This window comes from Culex quinquefasciatus, chromosome 3, assembly GCF_015732765.1.
Source record: "Culex quinquefasciatus strain JHB chromosome 3, VPISU_Cqui_1.0_pri_paternal, whole genome shotgun sequence".
NCBI classification, from domain to species: Eukaryota; Metazoa; Arthropoda; class Insecta; order Diptera; family Culicidae; genus Culex; species Culex quinquefasciatus.
Window position 1 is genome coordinate 188542688 of NC_051863.1, and position 19992 is coordinate 188562679.

Below are 19992 nucleotides of genomic sequence, written 5' to 3' on the forward strand. Positions count from 1 at the left end.
ATCATTTTTCGTATTAAATTGTGAAATGTCAACCCACTCGAACTGTACCTGGGATGGTCTGGACAGAGATCAGTTTTATACTCCAGTGCAGTTAATCGGACCGAAAATCGACAATCCGGATCACCTGTTTAACTTAATTCACAACCCACTGGAGGATAACTGTACTTATGCGAGGTTGGTTTATTCCAAAGAAATGATGTTCATGTTGAGTGTGTAATGCAGATCCAGAATAAGTGAAACTTTTGACATCATCTTCTTGTTGGATTTCCATCAATCCAACAGTAGTGGTGGATCGGGTGTACCCCATTTGGCATAATGGACATTTGGCATAACGGGTTTTCAAGAAGGACGTTTGGCATAATGGACGTTTGGCATAATTGATTCAAGACATTAGGGACGTTTGGCATAATGGACGTTTGGCATAACTCGTTCAAAAACCATTTAGGACGTTTGGCATAATTATTAGTGTTTTTTGTTTTTTTTTTTTTTCATAAGGATTTTTCATTTTTACAAATGTTAATGTATTGTTTTTTACTTTTTTTATATTACTATAAGAGATTATCATTTGTTTCGAAAAAATAAGGTATCTCTATATTTTTTCCACAATAATAAATTGTTTCCTTTTTGAATAATTCACAATAAAGCATTTCAATGAAGTCTTCATACCTTTATTTAAAATTTAGTTTAAAGAAGGAAATATCTCTTGTTAGCTTTACATTTTTCCTCTTTCAATATAATTAGCATTTATATTTTTTATGAAATTTTCCCTACTTTAATATGAATTTCAACTTAGAGATGAGATAAACCCCTTCAAATCTTCGACAATGGAGACATGGCTTTTCTTTATATTTTGCAATTAAGTTTTTTTTGTGCAATTTTCCCATCTTTTTTATATTCAACTTGAAGAAGAGAAATTCTCTTATAGATGTCTATCACTTCTGCATTTTTTTCTCTGTTGGTTTTTTTTTCGCAATACAATTGTTTACGCAAGTTCCCTTCTTTTATTTATTCAAAACCAGTCTCAAAGACGGGACAATTAAAAAAAATAATAATTAAATTGATTTTTTGAAAAGATGTAGGTGAAAAACATAAAAAAATAATGCAATTGTCAAACATTTAAAGAGTAGCAAAATGTTAATATTTAAAGAGACAAAATCAATCTTTAAAGAGACAAAAAAAAGAGACAAATTCAAATAAAAGAAGGGAAAATTTCATAACAACTCATTTGCCAACTATTTAAACAAAAGTACATCCATTAGGTTGAATTTTATAGAAGAAAAGATTGCATAAAAAACAATAATTGCAAAATAGGCTTCATCCATAAAGTACGTAACGCTAAAATCAACCAAAATTTACCCTCTCTCCCCCCCTTTGTCACGTTTTTCCTATACTTATAACACGTAATGTCACGCTTGCTCAGACCCCCCCCCCCCCTCCCCTCTAGAGTGTGACATACTTTATGGATGACGCCATATTGAAAAAAACAAACTGCACAACTTTTGAATGATTTTGTCTTCTTTAAGTTTTGAAATAAAAGAAGGAAAAATTGCTTTAAAAAACTTATTGCAATTCTTTGAAGAAGAGCAAAATGCAGATACATTATTTAGGTTGATTTTAAATAAGAAGGGAAAAGGGAAAATAGTAAAAAATCTATATTGCAAAATATTTGAAGACAGGCAAAACTTACGTCACTTTGTTAGGTTGAATTTAAAATAAGAGAAGGAAAAATTTTATACAAAAAATTAGCAGCAAAGTATTTCAAAGGAGAAATATCTTGATATTATATAAACTATTTTTAAATACATTTTTAAGTAAATTTATGAAAAATTGCATTTTAAAGCTTTTTTTTAAAGAAATATTCAAAAAGGGGAAAAATTACATCTATTGGGAGAAAATGACAAAGATAATTGATTTCTTGAAAAAAAATCATCTTTTTAAGTAAAATTATATGTTTAGTTAGAAAATAGGAAAAAATATAAAAAAAATACAAAAAAAAAGCTAGCAATAATTATGCCAAACGTCCTTGATGATTTTTGAACGAGTTATGCCAAACGTCCATTATGCCAAATGTCCATTATGCCAAACGTCCCTGATGTCTTGGACCAATTATGCCAAACGTCTATTATGCCAAACGTCCTTCATGAAAACCCGTTATGCCAAATGTCCATTATGCCAAATGGGGTACACCCATGAGCAGTTAATATTGTCCTTCTCAGACGACCAACTACTGATGGGAGACCTGTCCGGGACAGTGCCAAAAGGTTCGTCGCTGTTGCTTAAAAAGACTGAGTTCAGAAAAAAACAACGAATGCGTATGTGAAAAAATGGAATCATTTTGGGATAATACATGGAATTGTACATTTTTCGCAGAGATTGAAGTTTTGAACACAAAACATTAAAAAAACGATAAAGAGAGAAAGCGAATTCCTTAATAAATAAATCTGTTGATACCTCTATTATGAAACAATAGTCGATTTTCCAAGAATTTTCCTCCCCAAAGTTATCCCAAGCCACAGGCAAAACTGTAATGAGACCTGAATGGTCATCCTTATAATGTGCAGGAAGAATGCAAAACAAACGTATTAAAAACCGCCCCATAGTAGTTGGAGGTGACCCAGATAATCCTTTCCACATACCAAACTCCACTGGCTGGTTCGGAAAGGAGTGAAACTCGATGTGACGAAAAAGATGACCAGAAACACTACAGAGATTCTAGGGCGAAAAAAAAGCTTGATGAACACGTTGGAAATTGCTAGGGATGCCAACGAATATTTTTTCATCATGACAAATGCTCACTCAGTCGGCTTGGGTGCGATCCCAGACGGTCCCGGTGGCATTTTTCGAGACGAGATTTGATTTAGAAGTTAGGTCGTTAGGCGTAGTAGTCGTCTCGCTGGGTCCTGTCTCGGTGGAGTCGCTGGTAGGCAGTTGGACTCACAATCCAAAGGTTGTCAGTTCGAATCCCGGGGTGGACGGGGAAGCCTAGGTGTTAAAAGAGAATTGCAATCGCCTCAACAATCAAGCCTTCGGACACCTAATTTCGAGTAGGAATCTCACAATCGAGAACGCCAAGGCAATGATGTAGAGCGAACAAAATTTGACTTTTACTTTTGAAATGATAACAAAAAAAGTAATAAAACAATTGTATGTGTGTGTGTGTGCAACCAACCAAACGGGACCACGCGGTCGCATCTTACAAATTGAGTTGTTTCCATGTGTTTTAGATTTCCATTCTATACATGCAAATAACTCGCATAGGCATTTGGAGGGTGTTAGCTCTGCCGAGCTTCGGTGACCCATTTCTACGTAGGCTAGCCGTACGCGAGGTACCTCAGCTTGAACCGACAAGCCCCGCTCTAAAGAACGTTTGTATCAATCGGATACAAACGTTATTAAGAACTTCCGGGTCCTTGCCAAATGGACAAAGACCCAGCACGTATTTAGTTGGTAGTAATAGTATTCTTAATTCCAGTCAAAGCTCACCAAGCCGTGATGGCACAGTGGTTAGCATTTTTGCTTACCAATCCATAGAACGGGGGATCGAACCCCGCCTCGAGCGACTTTGATTTTTAGTTCATATTACATATTTCAAGTATTATAAGTCTTAAACTTTCTCGTTGGATTATGAGATGTGCATCGAACCCAGGACCATTCGCCTACAAAGCGAACACCGTTACCAGTCAGCCACGGCACTCCCATATTTTTTTCCGTTATGTAATACATGAAAATTAAACGTAGATCCAAAAAGGAAAGAGCTCACCGGGATGGGACAACACGATCCAGGACAAATCGATTTTTTGACAAATCCATTTTTGACTCGATCATCTCGATCACCATTCAGCATGAATCGATCCCGACAGCACCGAAATTTCCACCAGCAGGTTCAAAAGGTTCTGCTTCAAGCTACACGGAGAAAAAAGAGTTCCTAAAATCGTGAACAAGTGTTCATGAAAATGGGAACCTCGAACAAAGTGTTCAAATCCCATGGTACGATTTTGAAAAACGTACCATGAAATTTGAACACTTTGTTCGTGGTTCCCATTTTCATGAACGCTTGTTCACGATTTTGGGAACTCTTTTTTCTCCGTGTAGGGCAAGCTCACCCTTGAAGGTCCCTGTCTTCGGATTTGCTTGCCAAACAAAACTGCCACCGTATTTCCAGTTTACGAATCATATTTCTCTTTGACCTCCAATTTGAAAATTCATCGCTCAGCATTCGTAATCCGACTCTGAACCTCCCGGGCAATCAAAATATTAAAATTAAAATTCACTTAGAAAACTATAACAATCAAATCAAGAAACGAAAAAATCGCGGAGCAAAAATTGAAAACGTCACGACACGCGCACGGCTTGCTTCGATCTCAAAAAGTAATAAAACAATTGTATGTAATAAAAATAAATGTCACCCTGAGTTCGTACAGGATATCACAGGAGCGATGATGGTTCATTAATTGAATTTATCGTTTCAAATCATCCGGGAACGAGGCCAATAACAGCCCATGAGGAGTATGTTTGCTTTTCAGACATAATTTGCTTGCAGTAGCGTAGCGGAATCCCTGCTGTTTGCTGGTGTATACTATACGTGGAAATTTTAATCAAATTCAAGGAGCCTATTAGGAACCCTGAGTCGTGGTAGAAGCGCCTCGAAGGTAATGAATGTTGTGGAGCTTATCGATGGGCACGTTGAAGCGGCATTAAGGATAATTAAATTTGACGCTTAAATTCGATTAGTGGAAATTTTGTTTTAATGACTCACGTCGTTAGAATATAATAAGCCATAATGGAACAAAAAAAGTTCCTTTGTTTGCTGTAGCAATGATTTTTTTTGTTTTGGTGAATCAAAATAAATTTTAGATTTACCAGTAGGTTTACCTTACGTCGTATACAGAATAAACTGTATACGATGTATAGGGAACTTACAGCTACATCGGTATTGATCCAGACACCTGCGAGATAGCTGAGATGGTTGGGGCGCGGACTTGGTAAGCTGGATTTGACTGTCACCAGATTGATGTTATTTTTAGGGTGTGCAAAATTTATATTTTTTTCTTCCGTACATGCTTTTTGTTTACACGTGTTCTTACACAATATTACATGATTTTGCTCACAACGGAAATGTGCATGATTTTGCATGCAATTTAACGCAGAATTACTGTGTTGTCTTAGTAAAAATCCCGAAAAATGAAACGTATAAAATATAAAACGAAGCATTTAGCGATAAAATTACGGCGTTCCTTCAAGGATCCAATATTTATCACACCGCCGTTTCTGTATCAATTATCATTAGCCCACCTAAACCCATTTCCCAGATTCTAACCAGGGAAAACGGCCGGCACCCATCCGTTCAGGAGATAAATTAGGGAATGGTTTTGCCATGGTAGAATTTTGAGGATCAAAGAAATTTTCCAACTTCCTCGGACGTATATCCGTTCCGCCCTGTTTGGCATCAGTTACCTCGAAAAACTTATCCTTGCACGGTTGTGATATTGAATAATGTAGGGGAGAACGGGGTTAATTTACTCAGTGATTTTTTTTTATTTGGGCATATCTTGGATTAGTTTTCAAAAAGCCGTAAGAGCCATTGGTAAACAAAGTCCTTTTTGCATCTGTATTTGACCTACTTATGGAAAACCAATATCAAGAATGCTCGAGATTGTTCATCTACACGTCCTTCAAGTGCCCCTAACTGAAAATAAATGAATTCAATTTCCCACAAGTTTGTCTTTAACCACTTCTTGTTACAAAACAAAGGCTTTGAGTTACAGTAATATTTAAATTACTTACGCCCTTCTCAAATGTAATTTTCGAGTACAATTGACTCCATATACACAACAATGGCTATATTGGCCTAGGATAACATGTCTAAAAAGTTTCATTGAAATCGGAGAATGTTTCATTTTTGAGAAAAACGAAAGTTAGTTTGAGAGGTCACGGTGGCTCTTACGGTTTTTTGAAAACTTACCCGAGATATTTTCGAATCAGGATAAAAGTATTTTTAATTAAATCAGTGTATGGATTCATCCTCTATTTCACCTACGAACCTTGTGTGATACGGCGAGATATCGTATCATCTAACAACTATTAAGGGGAACACCGGTCTGCTGGGGCATTGTGCCACCTCAAACCAAACCTTCCAGATGAACGAGCTTTGAAAAGCTCTCCGGGAAGTTCCCTTTAGTATATTCTGTGCAGTGTAGTATTCATAAACTGCACCTGATTTTTTTCCGCCACCTTCTGGTTTTTTTTTTTCTCATCAGACACCCGTGGCCTGCTTGGATTTTCATCCTCAATAGCACCCAGCTTACTGAGCGGAGTTTGTGTTGTGGGAAACAACAAAATAAAATCACAGCTGTGTGCGCGCGGCTCGTCCTTCGGTGGTATAGGTGTGTGTTTACCATCAGTAATTGACCTACATTTTTCAATGCTTTATAAAAAAAAAGAAAAAAAAATGCCCATCAAAAACGGGAGTGCAACCCTGGCGGGGTTGTGTTTGTTAATGGAAAAGTTAATGTTTAAACTGGAGGGTGAAAGAATATTTTTGTTCCCTTCTATAGGCCTCTGTCAGAGATTATTACTTTAGATTCATGTCTGTTTTAAGTTGATTGTTGTGTAAAAGTGGCAGAGCATTTATGTAGAGTTTAAATTAGGGGGATTAACATGCTTCCGTTTTGCTCAATCATTACAGGACTTTTATAAATTATATAAAATGAGTTTCTAATTAATATGGATTCAAACCAATATTTTATATTTTGAATCCATACACTGGTTCATTTCATTGGAAAATTATTTACAGAAAAATTGCAAATTTCTCACGTAACTTTTCTGTAGGACTTAGCAAGTTTTGCTTATATTTCAGATGAAAGGCTGATATTTACATCAGTTCAATCAACACAGATAAGAACCCAAAGTTGATCGACATCACTGTTATATAAACTCGCTCGTTTTTTAAGATTTCAATCATTTCAACCGCAACAATCAAACAGGCAAGATGCAGAAAGTAATCGCACTGTTGGTGATCGTGGCAGTTTCGTCCAGTTTGCAGAGCCCAGTGGAAACTGAGTCACAAACCGAGCTGCAATCCGAGGTGGAATCCGCGGCGGAAGCTGTACCCCAACCAAACTTCGTTATTCCCTTCTTTCCGGTAGGCATTATTTCGCAAAAAAAAAAGAAAATTCGTCATTTAAAGCTGCTAACTTCTCAGGCAAATTGGTACAAATCCGTCGAGTACTGCAACTACCTCGGACTTCGGCTGGCCGTGATCGACTCGAAGGAAAAAGAAGCCAGTCTGTACGCGGCCGTCATGGACTCGGATGTCTACTCCGACGGGAGCAATCTGGTCTGGGTGGGGGCAAGTGATCTGGCCGACGAAGGAAGCTTTCACTGGCATGGGACCGGCCGGCGGGTTGTCTACTCGAACTGGGCCGATCGTCAGCCGGACAACGGCGAAAAGATCGAGCACTGCGTCGAAGCTGGCCTGCACGAATATTACCGGCTGAGCATGAAGTGGCAGTGGAACGACCGGGACTGCAAGGTTAATCGTTACTTTGTGTGTGAGAAGTATTAGAAGGATTTGCTCAGCTTGATAGCGAAAGGATAAATAACTGATACGACGAAATAAAAAGAATCTTTTGATAAATATTCTTTTTCGTTTGGAATCAAACAGTATTGACAGCATCAAAAAAAGAAAATGGCGAAGAAGATACCTTCCTGTCTACGTAGATCGAGGCAACTTGCTAAGTAAGCTGTGATTTTTCCCCTATAAATTTTGCTGGGACAGTTCGAATTTCAGCAAAGCTGGAATGTATCGGTTTCAATCGGGGGGATGGCAACCCTATTCCGACCAAAGCAAACTGACAACAGTCGACATTAGCACGGTTGTCAAATGAGAGCCCACAACAAAAGCACTAGCTGTCAAATGGTAGCCCATAACAAATCATTGTTTGGGTTTTTGATTTTCAAATTTTCCACAATTTAAACGATAAATTCCAGAAAAAAAACACGTGAATTGTGTTGCTGATGGCAAATTCTATCATATTCTTGTAGATTCCATCCCAATATTGGCTGAAAATTCATATCGAAAAAGCGATTTTTCTGTTTACCTTTTTTGCTTTTTCTTTTGGTCGACAAAACAGTGCGCCCGTACACTCAGAATCGGCATTACACATTTTCCAGTTTGCTTTTACACATTTGCCTGGGACTTTTGAGTTCAACCAGGATAACACACTTCGTGTAACCATAGTAATATGTATAAGACTGATTGACAGTGTTTGTTTTCTGAACTTCCAAGATGGCGTCTTCTTTGCTACCCCCTGGTTTCAATGATGGCCAGAGGCCTCGGATCGACTTGCAACCTACAGAGCATGCCAAAGTCGTCAATTAGTGATGGCTCTTGAAAAATTATAAAAGTATAATTTGAGCAGTTTTGACAAAAAAAACTGAAGTTAACTGCTCATAATTGCAGGGCTGTGGAGTCGGAGTCGGAGCCGGAGTCGGTGGAGTCGGGTCTTTTTGGGGACCTGGAGTCGGAGTCGGAGTCGGAGTCGTCAAAACTCGAACAGCTGGAGTCGGAGTCGGAGCCGGAGTCGGCTAAATTTCTGATAACCCGGAGTCGGAGTCGGAGTTATCTGAAACTCAACAAAAAATATGTTTTTTTATTGTTCAGTATTTACTATACAACAGCTTGATTTACAAAACTTCTTATGTTTTTAATTATTTTTTTCGTCGCATGCAATGCGTCGCCATCTTTTCATTTTTCAAAAGAGATTTATTAGATGCCATTATGTTTTTGAAGCTTTTTATTGTTATTGGAAAGCTCTAATTGTGTTATTTCACTATAATCACTAAATGATAACCTCTTACCCAAATATTTAGTATCATAATAAAAAACAATCATAAAAATATTGGTTATGTAGTCAGACATATCTAATTGATTCTTGACTGCTTCCTTTTGCCTATATTTATGTGCCCTTGCAATTCAAATTTGACCAAATTTCATCCAATTCTTTCTGAAAAAAGAACATACACAGTCATCTATTACCCCCATAGCGAATGTCTTGGAGGTTTTAAGTTAAATCATTTTTAGGATAAAAATTACGAGGTACATAAAAAGATTACAAATAATAATTACTGTTTTTGGAAATCTAAAAAGACTCACTGACAGTTTAACTTTTGTAACAAATAATCAACGATAATAACAATCTCTTACTTGGAACTCAACATGCGCATTTTGTTTATAACTGAGTACAAGAAAATTAAAGTGTTGCATTTAAAATAATTGAAACTAACAAAAAATATCAAAAGAAATTGTAACTAATTTTTAAATAATCATTGAATGTTGATGTTGATGTTGATTTTAGGCAAACTATTTTGATATCGTTGCAAATTATCGCTGAACAAATCTCAAGACTTCAGTACAAAAATTTACTAATAAAAAATGTATAGAAGAAAATGTAGGATTTTAAATTATTTTTCAAATATTATTCAAAAAAAAAAAACGAAATCAAAATATTATCAACCCGTAAGAATTTTCTCATACTGTATGTCCCACGCCAATATGACGGAAGGGGATTATCATTGCAAATCAATGTACCTTTAAAAAATGAAATACTTGTGACCTAGACAATATTTTACTTGTGGATATTTGTATTTATAATATTTTAAGTTTTTCCATATATTTTGATGGAGGCGCAAGATCATTCATAAAGCTTCGTTTTAGGTGAAGATTCACGAAGTATCGTGCGCCTCCTTTTTTATGTATATTTATTTTTAAAATTAAAATCAATTAAAAAATTCCAGGGTAAAATATTTTCTATGTCACAGATATTTGAAAAGGACCTCTTAAGCATCCTTTCCACGAAGAAATTGTTCAGATGTCCATGGGATGTCCATGTAAAAAAAAAAAAAAAATGTTTCGTTTAAAATTGTCATTTAAAAACAAGGTGCCTGTCACTGTGCTTCTAATAAATGTCAGCCTGAAAAAGAGCAAATTGAATTTTAATGTTCAATATATCATTTAGACCAGGTTTCTTTTAATTATTCATTCAAAAGTAACAATTTAATATTCACATTTATTGGCTTTTAATACAAATAATTCCAAATTTATTTACAAAACTGTCTTCTCAAAATGCCTCTAAAACTGAAGATATATTTCGATTTCCGTTTCCATAACGTATAAAACTTGTAACCTAGACACTTTTTTTTCGTTTTGTGATTGGAACTTATTTTTCTTGAAAAAAACATGCCGCTTAGAGAGTATTTAGATAAACTTATTTATCAATGTTTTAAAAATAATTAATTAATAATAGTTGATTAACTTTTGAAACATTTAAAAATATGTGGAGTCGGAGTCGGAGTCGGAGCCAACCATTTGTTGAAAGCTGGAGTCGGAGTTGGAGTCGGAGTCGGAGTCGGCTAGAGTTGGTAGGCCGGAGTCGGAGTCGGAGTCGGAGCCAACCATTTGTTGAAAGCCGGAGCCGGAGTCGGAGTCGGCTAGTCTGAGAAAGCCGGAGTCGGAGTCGGAGTCGTTTGAAATATGACCCGACTCCGCAGCCCTGCATAATTGTAAGGCTGCAAAATCTCTTTAAAAAAATTGCGATAAGTTCAAAAATATAAATGGGTAATTCTCCGCCAACTCACACAGCAGTTGCCCCGACCCCTCTTTGATTTGCGTGAAACTTTGTCCTAAGGAGTAACTTTTGTCCCTGATCACGAATCTGAGGTCCGTTTTTCGATATCTCGCGACGGAAGGGCGGTACGACCCCTTCCATTTTTGAACATGCGAAAAGGGCTCTTTTTCAATAATTTGCAGCCTGAAACGGTGATGAGATAGAAATTTGGTGTCAAAGGGACTTTTATGTAAAATTAGACGCCCGATTTGATGGCGTACTCAGAATTCCTAAAAAACATATTTTTAATCGATAAAAAAACACTCAAAAAGTTTTTAAAACTCTGCCATTTTCCGTTACTCAAGTGTAATATTTTTTGGAACATGTCATTTTAAGGGAAACTTAATGTACTTTTCGAATCTAAGTTGACCCAGAAGGGTCATTTTTTATTTAGAACAAAAATTATCATTTTAAAACTTCGTGTTTTTTTCTAACTTTGCAGGGTTATTTTTTAGAGTGTAACAATGCATAGTTGTAAATCGATTCTGAACTGTATAGTTAATCTTCAAGTTCCCTTTTTTCACTTCTAAAGAAGAGTTTAATACAAACTAACCGCACCACCACCATCATCAATTCAAGCATCTTGGTTGGCGCCCAAAGAGAAGAATGTGCCCCTAATGTGTTTGACAAACAATCCTTCGTGCTGATACTCCGCCAGCCAGGATAAACCCTCCAACCCACTGGGGACGAACGAGATCCCGTTCCGGGGGCGGCAAAGGCGGCAGAGAGGCAGCGGCTGCCAGGGGAAACAACCGCCCCGGGGCTTTAACTGACTGTGGAACGATGATGGTGAGGTGAATGGGGCCTTTACGGTGGAAGAGTTACAAATTGAAAACAAAAAGTCCACCGAGTTGGAAAGAATGGTAAAGGGAGAAAGTTATTGTTAACTTCTGCTGGTTGAACCAGCCAAGGGGGTCAAACGAGGGGTTTAATCCAAGTTTGCAGTCTTGCTTGAATTTTTGGAAGATTGTTAATGTAACGTTTTAACGCTTAACTCATCTGGGGAAGGTTTCCCGTAAAATAAAATGTCCTAGGTTTTTTACAGTTGTGTAAGGCCGATGCAAATAAATAACAAAAAAATACAAAAAAAAAATCAAAGCAACCTATGAGTTATGGGTGTCTTATGCAGATAGGACCTTTTGATAATTTAATCGAGAATTTAAATAACAGGCCATAATGTCAAAAACTATGTGTACCTACCCAGAAAGTAAAGAGGTTTTAAAACAAACTTAAAAAAACAGGTTTTTGGAATTAGGAGTAAGTCATCAAATAGGGCAAAATTAGAACCGCCATTTCGACGTCGTCGTGCTGTCTTGTCGCACCCGCCATTTCGACGTGCCGAGATGAACGCGTTTCAATTTTTGACCTTGATTAAACAAAAACGAAAGCACGCAATGTAAACAATAACAAACACGTTTTGTTTGGCTGACCATCATGTGCGTTGTCCCGAAGTTCGGTTGAAGTTGGTTGCTGGAGTCCCTAGTTATAATTACAATAATAATGTTTACGGTAGTCTAACTTTTACGTGCGTCAAACGCGTTCTGCCCTGAAATCCCTTTGGCCAGTTGTCGCATTTATATCAATTTTCAGGGACAAGATTGAAACTATTTTCATAGGTAAAGTGACAAAAATGCACGGAGTTTTTTTGGATTTCATTCATTATCTCAGGATTGAAATCGATTTTTGGGGATCTGTGAAGGTCATTGTGAGCTGCACAAAATGGCGTTCTTTACTCAATTTGGCCCAAAATGCACGTATGACAAGTTAGCACGACGGCGACGATTTGTGGCGAATGGATACATCAGGCAAACTTTGGCAGCTATTTCTGCTATGATTTTATACTGAACAGGTAAGTATCAAATAGATGAAAACAGTAACAGTGGTTTATTTCAGATTTCAGAATTGAATTGGAACTCATATTTGACTGTTTGACTGCTTCTTCGCGTTTGCCGCACTAAACTCTTCAGCATCCCCTAAACATGGCCATTTTTTATTCGAATACGTGAACAAGTTCGAACAGAAGCACGCATCGTTTCTACGTAAGTCGATCTTCTCCAGCAGCAGTGATGTCCCCTCTGGCACCTTGCTGGACAAATCCTCAATCAAAAGCTGTTTGCTGGCGTTCGTAAACGTCAGTCGGAGCTGCTCGTTAGCAAAGTAATCGCACTTTTCAGCCCAGATTGTAGTTACGGCATCGCGTTTAAAGCATGAAATCGTTGCCGATTTATTGGATTCGGGGATTTCCACACGAAAGTGCAAATAAATTGACTCCGTGTTTTCCGATGCGCACTGCACATACATGGAGAACCTGAATTCAAACGTTTCTGGAGAAACCGAATTAACAATTCTTAATCCGATGCAGCCTTTCTCCACTTGGTTGTAGATTAAGTTGAACAGATGATTGGGATCCTCGATTTGTGACTTAAATAGTTTCACTGGATTGTAAAATTCATCCTTGGGAAGATCGAGCCACGAGCAGTTTGAAGTTCCGGGAAGTGAATAATCACTTATTTGGCAGACTCCGAAAGCGATTCCAGACTGGAAGAATGTCGTACAAATGACGAGAATAACGAAATGAACTGACATTTTGTTGATGAGCGACTGACCGAGGTTTACCAACTGGCTGAGTTATTTATGGGATAACTTGATTATGATTAGGTGTAATAATGATTGTTATTAGTAATTTGAGGAAATTGGCTTTGTTTATTTCGACCATAGAAAAACGCATTGAATTGAAATAAAAACGAAACTCAAATCAACACACGACAGACATAATTTGGTTAAGTTGCAAAACATTGTATTCATTGCACAGAAAAATAAGTTGAACCTTTGGAGGTTGAGAATTTAGTTTGTTGAATATTACCTAATTTTTAAATAATTTTACCAAAAATGTGTAGAAATGTGAACCTGAAACTGATGAAAATTTAACAGTTCCAGATGTACAGAAACATCGTTTTTTTCGGTATGAGGTTAAAACTGATTCAAATCTACGTATTTTATGAAGCGTCCATTATCAGAAATTTGATCTAACAAAGAATCTAGATTTAGGCGATAGCCGACCTCCCATTGCGTAAGTATGTTTGATTTTAACTTTTTTTTTTGCTGAAACTTTGCTCTTTTGCATCTTTGGTTCGTCTAGGACAAGCTCCATACAATAAAAAAAAAATCGACTATATGGATATCCTCTGATTCGATTCCTTAGGCAAGAATAAGTATCTTCTCGGGATTTTCCGGAAAAAAATATTTCCCGTTAAATTTGTAAATTTCCCGGGAATTCCCGAAATACAAGCGGAAGTGACCGATTCTTAGCACTTGTTTACCAAGCAGTAATTTTTTCAAGTTGAACTTTGGATGGTTCTGATAATTTTCCATGTTTTCCCACTAATTGAACCACACAAAAAACATATTTCCACACCAAAGTTCCTATTCTAAACATATATGTGAGCAGATGTTGTAAAATGTATAAACGCTGGGAATTTTTAATTTTCCCAACTGTTTTAAATAATAGCTCCAATTAATGGAAGGAATGCAGATATTTAATCAATCTGAACGGTATTTTATAGTAAAATGACTCTTTTATAAGCCCTCTTATTGACAGAAGCAGATTCTGTAGGTATAAAATTATACAGGACATTTGAAAAGGGGGTATATGGAAGCGTTGTCCCGTCACGAAAAATGACAATAGTTTAATTTGCAATAGTTCGTGAAATCGGTTTTGCATCATATTTTGGATTCTCTTCGTACTCAAAAAACCCTTTAAAATGCTTATTAGAAATCGAAAATTGGCCAAAAGGATCCAGAGTTACGGCTGACGCAAGTTTGCGTTGTCCCGTCACGCCAATTTTTTGGTCAAGGCACGAATTCAAAAAAAGATGCTCATTTCTCGTGTCTAGAAGCAAATCGTGTAACAGCCAGTTTTTGATCGATCTAGACTAAATCGACCCTCCAGAATCCAAATTTGCCTTTTGATTTTCCTGAGTCTCAAAGGGAAGCGAGATATTCAAGATGGCGTCTAATATGGCGGTAGAATGGAAAAAAACACCATAAAAAGATTTTTAAGTTCAATCTACTAGTCAAATTTAACTAATCTGGGGTCGCTGAACTCGAATATGAGCCATATAATACTCCAAAGTTTTCAGAGAATGTGCAGTCCAAGATGGCGGCCAAGATGGCGAACCTAGAATATTGGAAATTTTTATACAGAAATGTAACAGGCAGTCAACAGGTCAAATTTAATGATTTGGGGATGCTGAACTCGAATATAATCCTTAGAATATTCTAAAGTCCTTAGAACAGTCTGTGCGGCATAATGCCAAATACGGTGACAACTAAATAAATAAATACTCAGGGAATGCAATTCAATTTTCTAGCTTCGCCATCTTGGATTGCACATTCCCTGAGTACTTTGGAGTATTATATGGCTCATATTCGAGTTCAGCGACTCCAAGTTAGTTAAATTTGACTCGTTGATTTCCTGTTACAACCCTGAACAAAAAAAATCAAATTTTCTAGCTTCGCCATATTGGCCGCCATCTTGGATTGCACATCCCTGAGTATTTTGGAATATTCTAGAGCTCATATTCGAGTTCAGCAACCCTTTGTTAAATTAGACCTGTTCATTGCCGGTTACATTTCTTTATAAAATATCGAATATTCTAGCACCGCCATATTGGCCGCCATTTTGGATTGCACATTCCCTGAATACTTTGGAGTATTCTAGGAGTCATATTCGAGCTCAGCGACCCCAAATTAGTTAAAGTTGACTAGTCAGTAGAGATTTACACAATTGCTTCATTTCGTGACGGGACAACGCGAGCAAAACCCTCTTTTGCAAAATATCTGCGTTGTCCCGTCACGAAAAGAAGTACCTGTCAAATCAACAAAATTTGACGAAATTGGGTGATCCAGTAAGCAAAATCTTCGTTTTTCATTTTAGAAACAACTGTAAAAAAGGGTTTTTTCCAAAAACTTACTAGGAGAGCAGAGTTCTTCACTTTTGCGTATGAAAATCAAAATGATCCAATTGTACGAGGTTGTCCCGTCACGCTACATATGTAACTCTCTTGACTCAAACTTTGTGTTTTTAAATGTTTGCTGGAGTGAATCTTATTGGAAATTTAATGTACTTTCCAAATTTGTATAAATATTGGTACCTTTTCTCACAGATTTTGAAGTTATCAGCAAAAAACTGAAAACATATGCGTACAAACGTTGTCCCGTCACGAAAGAATCGGTCAAGTAAACATTTTCCTTCCTTTTTGGCATCAATGTTTTGAAATTATACAAAAAATAATTATGAGAGAATTTAATTCATTTCAACCTTCATATTCATATTGAACTAATTAGCTTTTCTGTAAATTTTATGTCAAGGTTTAATTCAGATAATATTTATTTATTTATTATTTAAGAATATTGTTTGCTTGTATGGTGGGTAGCAAAACTTACGCAATTATGGATTGGATATAAACTATTTCATTTTTGACAACCTATTTTAACGATTTTTTTTGTTTTATCATTCATATATATTCACCTCTTCCGGCCAGTATTAAAATTGAGATTTGTTTGCGTTTTGTTTAATGGTTGAAAATTTAATTGATATAATTAAATTATTCAAAAAGAGTTGTTCGATAAGAATTTGTTTAAAAGTATTCGAAAAATTACTGTTTGTTATTAATTTATAAAGCACGTGAGCTACCAAGGGCATTAGAGGGTTAAATATAAATAAAATATCGTTTAATTTCAAGCACTTTTACACTATGAAAATTATTTTAATCTAATTAATTAATTAGGCCATATAATCATATAACATAAATTATACCATAATTGAAACCATGAAAAATGATTAAAAACAACTTCGTATCATATAAATTTACCCAAAAAATGCAACCATATTTTAAAAAAATGCTTCAAATATTTTAAAACTTTGAATTGTGATTTCATGAAACAGTGTTTCAAGTTGAATAGCGCTAGAAATTACATTTAAAGGCAAATTCAATGATAATCTATTTTTTCACAAGATCAAAATACATGTTCTGAAATAAGTTATTTGCCATGAAAAACAATATTTTTACATGATTATTTCACTTTCAACTTCATGGTCACTGAGGCAAATTTAAAAACAATTTTATTGTTGTGGAGCATAGATTTTCACTGTCCAAACACCTTGAATAAAAAAAAAAGCTGCTCAACAAAAATACTATTTTTTTTTATTTGGTACGATTTGAGAGACATCATAAAAAAATTGAAAATCTATATATTTTCTCAAAGTTGCATGATTTTTCCGCCAATGCCAACTATTCAGAAATTTCCAGGTTGTGCAAAAAATCATTTACCGAGTTATACATTTTTGAATCAATACTGATTTTTTCAAAAAATCGAAATATTGGTCGCAAAAAATTTTCAACTTCATTTTTTCGATGTAAAATCAACCTTTGCATGGCAATATCTCAGCAACTAAGGGTCGTATGAACAAAGTTCAAAAAAGCAAAATATAGAGAGTTTTCTCGGCTTTTCACAAACATTTTTTTTTTAAGTGGGCAAACATAAGGCGCTTATTTAAAAAAATGAAATACTGCGACTTTTTCAAAAAGCCACCTGAAAGTGGATTCAACTTGAAAACGGTGCACTTTATCAAAATTTCACTAAAGTACTTATTGATTGCAAATCTGATTTTACATCAAAAAAATGAAGTTGAAAAATTTTTGCGGCCAATATTTCGATTTTTTTGAAAAATATCAGTATTGATTCAAAAATTCATAACTCGGTCAATGATTTTTTCAACAACCTGGAAATTTCTGAAAAGTTGGCATTTAATGTCCTCTAAAACATATCAAAAAATAGAAAAAAAACATTAAAAATAGTGTTTTTTTTTTGCAAATCAAGTTTTAGTGACAAAGAGTTAAATACAAAATCACCAAATTTTTTTTACCCTGTATCATTTGTTTCCAGTGTAGTCCGTATCCATACCTACAACTTTGCCCAAGACACCAAATCGTTTAAAAAAAAATCCTTCCAAAGATACAGATTTTTGAATTTTTATGCATCATTTTTGTATGGACAGCTGCCAAATTTGTATGGGAAATTATATGGACAAAATAATGATGCAAAATGGCTTCTTTGGGCATACCGAAGGCTCCAATAAAGTTTCAGCCAGATTAAAATATACAAAAATTAAAATTGAAGAAAAAAGACCATTTTCGTAGAGAATTGCTCAAATATAAGTAAAATCCATTTCCAATCCTAACCTGCTTAACAAGGCCGTTTTTCATTCAGCAATTCAATGAATTTAAAATAGAAAAGGCAAACAAATTCTGGGGGAAAACCCTCACTCGAGTTCTTTACAGATGAAATATATTTGCCTCCCACCCATTAATCTATTGAGAAAGAACAAAAAATGCTGACTCCGTACCTTTGCTTATGTGTGCTGGTTTGCCTATTCCTGGACGAACAACAATACAACTTGATGTCTCACGTGTCCCAGTTCGCCCCGAAGCCACTTGTTTACGCACGGAACATTATCCAACTCAGCTTCATCTTCCAGCGAAGAAGCCCCGTACAATTCCCAGGAATTCACTTTGTCACTCCCGCCTCGTCGTCTATTCCATTTCAATTTAGGCTTTAATCAACACGTCACTTCCAATTCGACAGACGACTGGGCGAAAATTGATTATTTTTTATTCTTTGTTTTTTCCCCCTTTTCACCAACCAACCTGCGACACTCGACTTCCGTCGGAAAGGACAACACTTCACCAGCTTAAAAAAAAATCCTTCTGCCCTTCAAACGACGACGACGACGACCGACGATGAGAGCAAATTGAAATCACTTGGAACCAATCAATACTTTCAACAGTGCTCGAACGAACAAACTGCTGGAGAGGAAGCACGTGGGAGTAGGCGGACGCGGGACGAACTTTCAGCTGTTTTTTCGTGGTTTTTCCGGTCTGGTTGACCTGCCAGCTTTACTATCGCGTAACACTGCTAGTACTCGACGTCGTGACACTCACGTGGTCCGCTTGGCCTCGACACACTCTTTCGACGCGAGACTTCCCGGAAGGATTCTCACCTAACTGCGCTGACTTGAGGTGAGTTGAACACCTTCCCCAACCGGAAGTCAAGCCCATTATCCTTTCGTTGAACCCACTCCGATTGATTTTTCCCCCTTTTTTTCTCTGTCTCAAGGGTCAACCCCTTTCAATCGATGATGATGACTGTGTCTCCGCTGTTAAGGTGCTTCACGACGAGCTTCTTAAAATTTCATAGACAGGATTTGCTGCTGCTTAATGACTGGATCGTAAACCAGTCTTCCCACACTCCCCTTGCCGCCCCTGTTTCACGAAAGAATCCGTAAGGGTTGGTAAATAAATACCACCATTCCTCCTGAGGCCCTCCCCCTACCACCAACGACAACAATCCGCACACACTTCCGCTCTCCCCTCTCTCTCTCACCCCCAAAACTCACTTCCTCACACCCTTCTAGCCTAAGATAACAGCGCGTGTCCTCCCGCAGGATCTCGCGTCCGCACTGCACGAAGAACCACCGAAGACTGAAACCCGCTCGGCCTTATCGGAGCCCTTTTTATGCCTCCGCGCCCGTCGAGCAGTCGAGCAGTTGCGCTCTTCTCGTGTTTGGCGCCGCGCCGGAAGTTTTCTCTGTTTACGAATTCGGTACACCTTAAAACGGCTTGGGTCGGCGAACAGGTTTGTTTGCAAAATAAAAACGCCAGCGGATCCGGAAGCAATTTTGTACGATTTGACGTTTGTGGGGGGAGAGTCGAAAAAATGAAAACAAATCAGAAATTTTGACAGCTGACGACGAGAACAACGCACTTTTTCGAGCACTTTTAGCAACACTGCATGCAATCCCTCGTTTGGGTGTACGCACCGACGGCGAGCCTCCGTCGGACCGAAGAGGCACATGGTTCTGAGTAGATATCCGAACTTCGGCGCTCTATGTACTTACTCTCGCATCCTTGCCCGCACATCTGATCTGAAATGTGGCGAGAGCGGCCAGCATTCCACACACACACCGTCTGTATACGTAGTATACGGAATCTGTGTCGAGTGCCGGAAGCGGAGGTTGATGGTGTGGGGAGGGGGGGACAGACAGTCGTTTTAACCGAGTTTTCGGTTGTTGTGTTCTTGCAGCAGCCGGTCGGGTAGTCGTCGACAGTCGTTCAGCGCTCAACACAGATGGATGTTTTTCAAAATCGATAAAATCTGCGGAAAAGTTTGGCACTTCATAAGCCGAGTTGATATATCTAGGGCAAAGCGATGAGCAGGAGTGTGGGAGTGGGATGAAATGTTTTAAGGAGCAAGTTTAAGAATTCGT

General features: G+C 37.2%; 2 protein-coding genes across 7 annotated transcripts in view; one reads left to right on the forward strand and one right to left on the reverse strand.

Annotated features, from left to right (window-relative positions):
* Positions 1-19992, reverse strand: part of LOC6052660 (mucin-5AC) — a 211263-nt gene that overhangs the window by 177120 nt on the left and 14151 nt on the right. Inside the window, exon 1 of one of the 6 annotated variants that reach the window (XM_038259097.1) lies at positions 19123-19226. The exons of 1 other annotated variant lie outside the window; for it this stretch is intronic. The gene's annotated coding sequence lies outside the window, so the exon portion shown is untranslated. Of the gene's footprint in view, positions 1-18373; positions 18695-19109; positions 19227-19992 lie in introns of those variants that run through there. 4 more of the 6 variants (XM_038259098.1, XM_038259099.1, XM_038259100.1 and 1 more) reach the window with 4 other exon arrangements.
* LOC119768672 (perlucin-like) lies at positions 6967-7638 on the forward strand. Its single transcript, XM_038259112.1, has 2 exons — positions 6967-7141; positions 7202-7638. The coding sequence occupies exons 1-2, from the start codon at positions 6989-6991 to the stop codon at positions 7562-7564; spliced, it is 516 nt and encodes a 171-aa protein (XP_038115040.1). The 5' UTR covers positions 6967-6988; the 3' UTR covers positions 7565-7638.